Source organism: Myotis lucifugus, unplaced genomic scaffold (assembly GCF_000147115.1).
Source record: "Myotis lucifugus unplaced genomic scaffold, Myoluc2.0 scaffold_68, whole genome shotgun sequence".
Taxonomy (NCBI): domain Eukaryota; kingdom Metazoa; phylum Chordata; class Mammalia; order Chiroptera; family Vespertilionidae; genus Myotis; species Myotis lucifugus.
Window position 1 is genome coordinate 1544298 of NW_005871116.1, and position 10869 is coordinate 1555166.

At 44.2% G+C, this 10869-nt stretch overlaps 1 protein-coding gene across 1 annotated transcript in view; it reads left to right on the plus strand.

Moving 5' to 3' along the window:
• The window catches only part of SPEF2 (sperm flagellar 2), a 128744-nt gene extending 121862 nt beyond the window's left edge, over positions 1–6882 (plus strand). Inside the window, exon 37 of the mRNA XM_006090107.3 lies at positions 6699–6882. Within this exon, the coding sequence (XP_006090169.1) occupies positions 6699–6788 (90 nt within the window). The 3' untranslated portion in view covers positions 6789–6882. The remainder of the gene's footprint in view (positions 1–6698) is intronic.
• The last annotated feature ends 3987 nt before the right edge of the window (positions 6883–10869 follow it).

The following is a 10869-nucleotide window of genomic DNA, read 5'->3' on the forward strand; positions in this document are numbered from 1 at the left end:
CTATAGATAGTACTAGAAATACTAGGGATAGAACTCTCAGTACTACAGGTAGTACTAGAGATACTAGGGGTAGTACTCTCAGTGCTATGTCTAACACTAAAAATATTAGGGATAGTGTTCTCACACTATAGATAGTACTAGAACTACAAGGGATAATGCTCTCAGTACTATAGATAATACTAGAAATACTAGGGATAGTACTCTCGATACTATGGATGGAACTAGAAACAATAGGGTAGTTCTCTTAGTACTGTGGATCTGCCTCATCAGAACCATAGGATTACCTTGGATCTACAACAGAAGGCTGGGGGTAGATGATAGTTAAAGCCAGATGGATGCCAGCATTTGTGTTCTGGATAATTCCCGCCACCTAACGACCCGAGCCTGTGATTGAAACGTGTGGAGAATAAATCCCCCCTTGCCGAAGAGAAGTGAAACCATGATCCCCAGCCAAGTGCTGACATATCCATGGTACACACTGTCTGCGTAATACACGCGGTCACAGTGCCTGAGAAAGATCGGGTGGATGGGGAAACTGAGGACGAAACACATAAAGACTGGACCAAGCCAGCAGAAGAAAGGAAGGACGAAAGGAAGAGCGGCACCTCAGAGCTCACTCAGTAACCAAGCAAGTTTCAACCCACGTGCTGAATGCACCCCCACCGTGGCCAGCCCCAGCTCGCCAACAGCAAGGGTAGGAGGACAGAGGCTGGCCCCTCCCAGGGTGTGGCAGGTTGCTGCGACCCTCTCACATGCGTGAAGTTCTCCTATTTGGCTCCTGCTAGTTGTTTATTGGACTAAAACACGTTTGCTGAGCTTAAGATACAAGCACTTTAGCTTTGGTAAAATACAGGTGATATAGAGGCATTTCTCTTGACTTCTCAGTGATAACTACCTATGCCCAGGAATGGAATGATCCAAACTTAAATATCTTTGTATCTAAATTGGTGATCCTTTCTCATACAAAGGTTACTACCTATATTCGTAATAATTGAAGTGGATCTCTAATAAGCTAGCAGTGAAGCATGATTATAACATTTAAGAACACAGGCTCTGGAATCAGAAAGTCATGGGACTGAGTTTGGGGTCTACCACTCCCTAGAACCTGACTTTAACTCTCTCTTGGTGCTGGCTCTCCCGTCTGTTCAGTGGGGATAGCAGCCCTTCCTGTTTAAAGGGTCGTGGCGAGGAGTCAATGAGATTATGCATCGGAAGCACTTGCCATGGTCTCTGACGCGTGGCAAGCGCTACAGAAATGACGGCTGTTGTGATTCCTAGTCAACACCCAGCACTCACCGCGGACGCCCGTCATAGAAGGACCCATGAGCACCCAGCTCAGCTGCTGCTCCCGAGCAATACACTTCCGTTTGCAAGGAACTTTTTCGTGCAGGAACCACATGAGAATAACATAAGGTGAAGCACCCAAGCGTACAATTAGAGAAATTCAAAACATAGGGCTTTCTGTATGTGTGTGCTAGACAGCGAGTCCTTAAAGATGGCCAGGGTTTGGGAAAGTGGAGGGAGAGGAGGGGGTGTCCGCCTGGCTTTTGCTGTGGGGTGGAGCTGGGGCAGCCTCCCAGGTGAGAGGCGAGGCCTGGGCAAAGGTGTGGAGAGGACTGCATGGGAGGAGCAGGAGCAGCAGCCTGACCGGCTGACGGGCATTGGTGAAGGGCTTGGTGCTGCCCTCGGAGCAGTAAGACCAGAGCAGTTAGATCAGAGCAGTAAGATCGGAGCAGTAAGATCGGGACAGTAAGATCGGAGCAGTAAGACCAGAGCAATAAGATCAGAGCAGTAAGACCAGAGCAGTTAGATTGGGCCAGGTAGCAAAGACCCCAGAGGTCACCCGGAGAAGTAGCCAGGTAGCAAAGACCCCAGAGGTCACCCGGAGAAGTTCAGATTTGATTTGAAACGCGATGGGGAGAGGATATAGGCTTCTGTCTTTGTCTTAACCATAGCGTGCCATTATGCCTCTACATCTTACAGGACTCTTTTAAGAATTATTGGTGTCTCTTTGTTTACTAGTAAATAGGTCTGAGATATTTGGAAACACAGCTGGCCGTTATTCCAAGTTATTCACACATTCCACAAGCATCTGCTGTTTGCGCTGAAACTAGTATGTCGCGTGTCCCTTTCAGCGTCTTCTATTTTATTCCTTCGTTAGTACAGGGCAGCTTTCTTCCCCACTTCAGGTTAGGAGGGCATAAGTCAGGACACCCCTAGAATTAGTGGGGACGGAGCTCACCAGGACTAGATAAAGGAGCAGTGAGAGACAGGTGAGTGAGTGTCACACACAGGGTGGGGAGTCATCAGCTGTGGGGATCTGTCCCCCTTTTTCCCTCTTGTTAGCCATCCTTCTGGGTACAGTGGGTTCCAGAAGCCCGTGACTTCAGACTGCATTTCATCCCACGTGTTCCGTCCACATTTCAGGGAGCGGCCCTTCTATTTTAAACCAGCAAAAAGATTTTTCAAAACCCCTTGGCCTTGTGGACAATAGCATTCATCTTCTATTGCCAAGAATAAGTAGCAGCATAAAATGATACCACAGGTGTCCCGGATGGGAGGAAAACTCCCCGAGACGTCAGGACCACTTGCGATCACCCCTCCTCTCGCCGAATGACTGGCCACCGCGGTGGGTAACTCGCAGAGAAGATGCTAAAGATGCTGGTGGGCACTTTGCAGAGAAAAGAACATGGCCCCGCAGTGCTGCCTTGGAGAGCCGCCCCTGGGAGGTGCCCGCACTCCTGGGAGCTGGCCGCCAGGAGACTGTTTTTAACGCGTTTTTTTCCTCATTAGGAGGGAGTTTCATCAGTTTGCAGTCACCTCCACTGAAGTCCTGCTGGCATCTTGGATGACATGGTTCCTCTTGGCGCAGGGCTGTCTCCCGTGTGGCAGCAATCTAACAGTTGGGGCCTTACCCACTGTATTCCAGGAGCACCTCGATGTATTGCCCCCCAAACTACCTCCGCACCTTCCCCAGTCTCCCCTGGCTGAGGGTGTCTGACCCCAGTGACCCGGCTTCCGGCACCAGGATGGCCTGACGCTCCAATAGCAGAAAGAGAGTGTGTCTGTCAGCCAGTCGTCAGTCTGTTCAGTCTCATTCCCTTGCTGCCAGAGTGCTTCTGCTGAGTCAGCTTCCTCGCCTCTCCTCCCTTGACCTTCACATCTCGTCCCTGTCACGCCACTGAGGCATCTAAGGAGAGTCAGTGGGCCACCACCATCAGGACTCACTCATGACTGCGAATCAAGGGGAGTTGAGCCTGCCACCTGAAAAGGCTTAATTCTGATATTCTAAAATGAAAGAAGTCTCCTTTCCAGTAACATGCTCTATTCTCACTTTCACTAAGCAAAAAAGGAAAGAGAAAGAGAGAGAGAATAAGAAGGGAGGGGAGGGAACGAAGGAGAGAGGGGCAGCGAGAGGGAGGGAGGAAGGGAGAGAGGAAGGAAGAAAAGAAAGAGAGAAACAGGAGGGAGGGAAGGAAGAAGGAAAGAATAATAGAAAAGGAAGAAAGAAAAAGAAAGAAAGAAAGAAGAAAGAAAGAGAGAGAGAGAGAAAGAGAGAGAGAGAGAAAGAGAGAGAGAGAGAGAGGGAGGGAGAGAGAGAAAGGAAGGAAGGAAGGAAGGAAGGAAGGAAGGAAGGAAGGAAGGAAGGAAGGAAGGGAGGAAGGAAGGAAGGGAGGGAGGAAGGAAGGGAGGGAGGGAGGGAGGAAGGGAGAAAGAAAGAAAGAAAGAAAGAAAGAAAGAAAGAAAGAAAGAAAGAAAGAAAGAGAGAAAGAGAGAGAGAAAAGAAAAGAAAAAGAACAGAAAAGGAAAGAAAAGAAGAAAGAGAAAGGAGGGAGGGAGAAATAAAGGAAGAAAGGAGGGTGGGAGGGAGGAAAGGAAGACAGAAAGGAAAAGAAAGAAGACTCTGAAGACTCAGGCACAGGTCTTGTCATCATTTTTGCTCCAGATATCCATGTACAAGTAAATAGATCGCATTTTAAAATGAACTTTAACCACAGTGGTGTTATTTGAAGATCTCTCAAGATAAGTAGAGCACAAGCTAGAGCTAGAGTGTGGTTTTTACAATGTTTGCTCTTATCAACAGTGGGAAGTGAAGGTTGTTGCCTAACAGCTCTGTTGGGCAACAACTCTGTTTACAAGGTTCGTGTTTGAGAGCAGCAGCATTTTAAAAGTGCATATTTAGAAACCAAGTATGCATAATTATTTTCATGTGTTTTATTTTGCTCCTGCTGGGGGTGGCCTGGCTTTGTGGTTAGGAGAGCAGGCTCGGGACCACACTGATGAACCCAATCCGTGTGTAGGGTTCATACCAACAAATTGTATGCTCTTGGGCAAGTGACCTCATGATGCCTTGGTTTCCCATCTGTAAAACAGGGTTAATTATCACACATACCTCACAGGGTTCTTGTATGGATTAAATTACTTCATATAGAGATATAAAGGTGGTTGGCAGCTATAGATCGCTCAATAAATGTTAGCCACTAGCTATTATTTTCAGTGGGTATGATGGTAATTGCACAGGAAATATTTCTGAGCTGTGTAAACGCTATGTGTGGGAGAACTAATAAGCTGGCATGTCGCCTCTTGAATTCAGTGTCCGCTCTGGAAAGAAGGAAAGCGGTCCCTGGTGCAGGGCCCTGGAGACAAAGGTTCAAACCCTGGAACAACCCTGTGGAAAAATCTACATGGAAAATCCAGAATTTTTATGTTGGATTTTATAGTTGTTCAAGTAGAGTCACTTATTTCATTTCTACTTTCATAGATCTGCTACAAAAAGGTTATCTTCCAGAAAGGTTCCTAAATTATTAAGAAAATGCTTTGGTGAAATGGGACAAGAGCAATGAGAGCATTGTGACTTGGTTATTAGCGAGTAGAGTCCATTAATTTCCTCTGACAAATATATTTAAAATGCAAGCGAACACACGATTTTCTATACAAACCTAACAGATGTTGTTTCTTATCATGAACACATGCTGATTATATGTAAATTTATTTTAACTAACCTCTAAATCAGTGGTTCTCAACCTTCTGGCCCTTTAAATACAGTTCCTCATGTTGTGACCCAACCATAAAATTATTTTTCATTGCTACTTCATAACTGTAATGTTGCTACTGTTATGAATCGTAATGTAAATATCTGATATGCAGGATGGTCTTAGGCGACCCCTGTGAAAGGGTCATTCAACCGCCAAAGGGGTCGCGACCCACAGGTTGAGAATCACTGCTCTAAATGGAACATAGAGCCTTAAAGTTAAGGCTCCCATTCAACAGGAGATATGATAAATCTGTTTGTGTTAAAATCGGAAGAGAATTTCTGTGAAGACCCAATCACATGAGGACCAAATTCCTATAACTGTAAGTGTGACTAGAAGGGACTCTCGTGCTGTTTTGTCTTCAAGGCACCTGATTTTAAAATAGGCTCCACCTTCTCCTTTACCTTTATAACAAAACATGATGGCTGCTTCAGTGCCTCATGCTTTCAAAGCTCCCAGGTCAAACATTTCCAGACTCTCAAGCTTTTCTCAATTAACTGCTCCTGAACATGATGGCCTGCGATTTCAGCTATAAACGTAGCCCAGGTTGGTTTAAGTATCTGGAGTTTTCAATTCTCCCCATGCTACGGAAGGTCAGATAACCACAGGTCAGCTCATCCCTAAGCCCCCGAGTTGACAGTCGGTACATGCACTATTTAAAGTTTTTCAGAGTCCTTGGCTGGTGGACTTCTTCTTCTCTCAGTTCTTCACTCAGTGCACTGAAGATTGGCCTTTGACTGTAGAAGATCTGTGTTTTCAAAGAAGCATTCCTCAAGACAATGATTCACTACGATTCCTGGCAGTGACATGGAGAAGCAGCCTGCGTGTGTGTCACTCGGCTGAACTAACTCATGTCTTTGTGAGTGAAGTGGCCACAGTCAAACTGAAACCTTTGGAACTCAGCTCTGAAGAAAAAAAACTTCCCTAAATTTGTGTGTAGGGGAAGGGGGGGGGGGAGCAAACTAGAAACCGCATAAACATAATTCTATATTTTCCACAAGTGTTTGTATCCCTGGTACGTTGTGATAGTATTTTAAGTTTATTTTTAACAATAGGGTAGTGAAAATGGGGTAGGGCGCAGGGGCAGGCTAGAAGGGGTGGGGGGGGCGGAGAAAAGGGAAACTATGTAATAGTTTCAACAATAAAGATTTTTTTAAAATCACAAGTATAATAATAATTTACAAGTAGATTGGAAAAATATCTGTGATTTAAAATGCAAGCTGGGCATTTTAAGTGGGTGAAAAACAGATCCTTCTATCCTTGGTATTAAAAAAAAATGAAGAAATGAGGCAATCCCCACCTTCTCAGTAATCTGCTGTTCTAAAAGTCTACAAGTCTGGAGACATGATTAATGTAGCATTAGGATTTTCCTTTAATAGAAACTGAGTACTGCTTTTTATTCATTAATAGGGAAATAATCTTTTGGCTTACCCATTATGTGCCAAACTCCATGTAATTGCTTTTATAAACGTGATTTAAGCTAATGGGACAATTCCATTATGAAATGAGGGAAAGCAGGAGAGGATTCAAACTAAATAGAGAACAATTTTATCAAAGGAAAACAATAAAAACCTACTTACTCTTTAATCACTGCCACGTATTAGGTGATCATTAATCCTGTCATTGGTAAATGTTTATAACTTCCCTTTAAATCTCTTCTCTTAGGATATTAAATTGATTCTGCTAAGGAGTGAGCATATACAAGGAAGTGATGAAGAGAGATCTCCCTCAAGACTGACAGAGGACAGGAAATGAAAACAAAAGGCTGCGATGGTTACAATTTGGCAATGAATCCTTCAACATCCAATGCAAACACGGTGTTTGTCATGTATGTTTTTGTTGTACGTGTAGAAATGACCCCTACAAGGTTATGAGGGGGGCTTCTTTAACTCAGAGAATATTCTGTAATAAATCTTAAATTTCTGAGCAAAAATTCAAAGTGAGAAGGAATGCATTTTGAAGGGATTCTGAAAAATAGAAGGCGCCAGAACAAGATATTCCAAAAAAAATCCACACATGAGCAATCCCTATGAGATGTGTCTAGAGGAGGCAGATGCAGTCAAAATTCCCCCAAAGCTCCACACCAGGGCCTTTCTGCTGTGGACGTTTTGTGGTTCTTGCTCCGTGTGCTGTAAAGTCCACGGCTCATCCCACTAGCCAAGGAGAAGGCTACTTCATCAGCTGCTGGTACACTCATGCTCCTGTAGTCTAGTCCTAATTCTTTCATCATAGAATAGGATGAAATATTATTTTTATACTTTCCTGTAGAGATGGATGTACAATTGCATCTTTTTAGTTGTATAAATTAGCAAATCAATCAATTCAATGATACTGTTGTAATGTACCCCGCGAATCACAGAAGGACGCCTCAAGAAGTCGAATTAAAGAGTCACATTTATTGCAATCCGGGACTATGAGGGGTCATTCCCAAATCTCATAGTAATAAGATGGTGGCAAAACCAGACTTATATAGGCAAAGATCACAAAGGTATTGATTACATCCCAGGGTTTGGAATGAGGAACCTGGCTCGAAAAAAGCAGTTTACAGAAGCAGAATTAAGCATGTTAATTATAGTTTTGGGTCTCGGGGTCACTGAATTGACAGAAACACCTTATCTAGAGCCCTCGGGTCTTGAGACCACTGGGTTGCCAGGAACTCATTATCTAGAGCCATCGAGGTAATTTAGAGTCATTGTGCTGTCCTGGTCTTGGGACCACTGAGTCAGCTGGAACGCATTATCTGTGGCCACTAAAACAATTTAGGATAATTGTGCTGTCCTGTTTCCCAGGTACAGAAGAATGTGCTTCGATAACCAGTAAGATCACAATCAATGGGATAGTCATTCAATCGAATGGGATGATTTATACACTTCAGAAAATCAAAGTAACTTTTCTATTGTTAAACAAAGCAAATAGGTACATAAGCCAAACAGCAGGGTTAAAGTTAAACTATAGATGGTTGCTACCATACTTCAATACTTATCTCAAGAAATTTTTTTTTTGTTTTTTAAGGGAGTGATAACATATTCTCAGTGACTGGGCTCCTATGAACCATCCTCACTGGCTACTCCTTCTGAGGGTATCTTGCTGGACCCTCCTCTTACAGATGTTGTTGGGTCTCCAAACTGTTGTGTCTCCAGGGTTCAGTGTTTTCTATCCACAGTCAATCCCTGGATGACCCCTCTATTTCCATAATGTACGGGTATTATAGAAGCTAGTGCCGAAGTTTCCATTCCCGTCTTCCTGGCACCCTTCTCCTTTGCTGTCCACTTGATTACCACATGGATAGGTCATGGTTATCACAAGCGCATGTCCACAGCCAGCAGAGGAGCCATTTCTAATAATGCAAGTCAGGTCACGTCACCCCTCTGCTCCAATCCGCCATTGGCCTCCACCTCACTCAGCGTCTAGTCCAAGTCCTCACCTTGATCTCACCCCTTGCTACCTCTCTGATCTCATCTCTTGCTATTCTCCCTCCTGCCCACTCTGCTTAAGGGACAACTCCACCTTGTTGATTCTGGAACACACCAGGCATGCCCCTGCCTCTGGACCTTGGCTTTTTTTTTTATTTTCTCTCAATGCCTGGAAGGACTTTCTCCCAAATTGCTGGGCTTGGTCCCTGACTTCCTTCAGGTCTCTGTTCTAAAGACACTTTGCCAGTAAGGCCTTTCCTCAACACATAATACAAAATAGAAATGACTCACCACCCCCACACGGCTCACCCCCACTTTGATTTTTTCCCATTGAACTTATCAACAGCTGGCAAACTATATATTTACTCTTCTGTTTGTCTGTCATTCCACTAGGTTGTCAGTGCCAGGAAGCGAGGGATTTTGTGTTATTTTCTTTATTGCTATGCCCAAGAACCTAAGAGTAAAATAATAACCAGCTTTAAACTGTGTTGATGCATTTATGCAAAATGTGTGGAAATATCACATTTGGATTGCTCACTAAAACAATGAGCAGTCTCTATTGTAGGTGGTAATTATCGTCTATTTCCAGGAAGTGACACATTTCCTAAATTTGCTTCTTATGGACTAAGCTTTTCCCAAGGCTTCGTTCCCAAAACTTTGTCTTCGAAATGAAGATTAATGACTCAGAAGCATGCTTGGGTGGGAAATGCAGAAGAAACTCTACCAGGGATTTCACAATTACAATTTAGCTGATTCACATGTCATTCTAGTTATTGTCAAATAATTCTAGTTATTCCAGAGAAAGGAACAGAGGAATAAGGATGCCCTCTGCTCTCCTGAAGTTCATCTTTTACCAAAGACCTACAGTAGCGCATTGACAGCTTTTTCCCAAAATGTGAAATCCTCTTTGGATTATCTTTCTCTTCTCTTTCTTTCCCTAAATAGGTCTCCACCCCCTTCACACCTGTCTCACAATGGCCATTTAAATCAAAGACCCATTTCTTCATCTATAATAAAGATTGATGTTTTAGATGAATTCCTGGGGAAAACCTGCAAGGGAGTCACCATTTCCTCCGAATCATGGTCCAGGAGGTGTCGGCAAGAAGTGCTTGAAAAGCCACCTCCTGCCAGCATAACATTGGCCTCATTGGAAGTTTATGTCAACTATGGCTGCCTTCTCTTCATCTTCATCAAACTCACCCACCAAATTGTCACCCTCTTCAGCATATTTCTCTCTCTCTCTCTCTCTCTCCCTCTCTTCTCTTCTTCTCCCCTCTCTCCCCTCCATCTGTTGCTTTTGTGAGATGGATCTGAGGTCTCTTATCCTAGTTACTCTCCTCTGGAAATCAGCATGGCATGTTACAGGATCACTTTTGGTATCCTCATATATCCTCAGGAACAAGGTAAACAATACAGACTGAGTGGGGAAAAAAAAGACAAGTGAATTTGTATTGGAGTGGAGTGTCTTCAGCAAGCACAGAAGACTTACCACATGAAGAATTCAGTGTGTCTCTTCCTCAGTGGACTGTCAGCTATAGGAGATACTGACTATGTCTGTCTTATTCACCTCTGTGACAGAAAACATCGAAGAAATTCAAAGAAAGATACAGAATCCATGCAAATTATAATTATGGTTGACACAATGTTGGAAGAGATTTGAATTAAATTATGTTTAATAAGAGAAAGAGGACCCAATGACCAAGTTAAGATATTACTAATAGGCAACAATCTACACTAATAAAAGAGAAACATGGTAATTAGCGTACGACCACTACCCTTTTCATTGGCTAATCGGTGAGTATATGCAAATTAACTGTCAGCCAAGATGGCGGTTAATTTGCATATATCCGCTGGGAGCATAGCAAGCCAGGCGGCCGAAAACAAGCTGGGCGGCAGAGGTGGGAGCAAAACAAGCCAGCCGGGGGCTGAGGGAGGCAGGAACGATCAAGCCGGCTGGGCAGCTGAGGGAGGCGGAAGGAACAACCTGGGCCCGGGCTGAGGGAGGCGGACCGAAACAAGCCGGACATCCCCTGTGGGGTCCCAGACTGCGAGAGGGCACAGGCCGGCCTGAGGGACACCCCCCCCTTCCCCGAGTGCACAAATTGTTGTGCACCGGGCCTCTAGTAGATAATAATAGCAAATATTGCCGAGGGTTTACCAAGAGGCAGGCAGCGTGCCGAGAGCCACCCCAGGCATTCAATTTTCACTTCTCACCACCCTGCGAAATGCTTACTCGGCAGCTTGCCATTGACATATAATGAAAACGACATTTTCAAGAGATTGTGTAACTTGCCCAAAGTCACACAGTTGGTAAATAATAGACACAGACTAGAAACCTTGTATTAATCCCAAAAGCCTTCCTCCTACCCAGTTTGCTCAATAAAGATACAAATAGCCCATTTCAAAGCACGGGATGGAGGAAG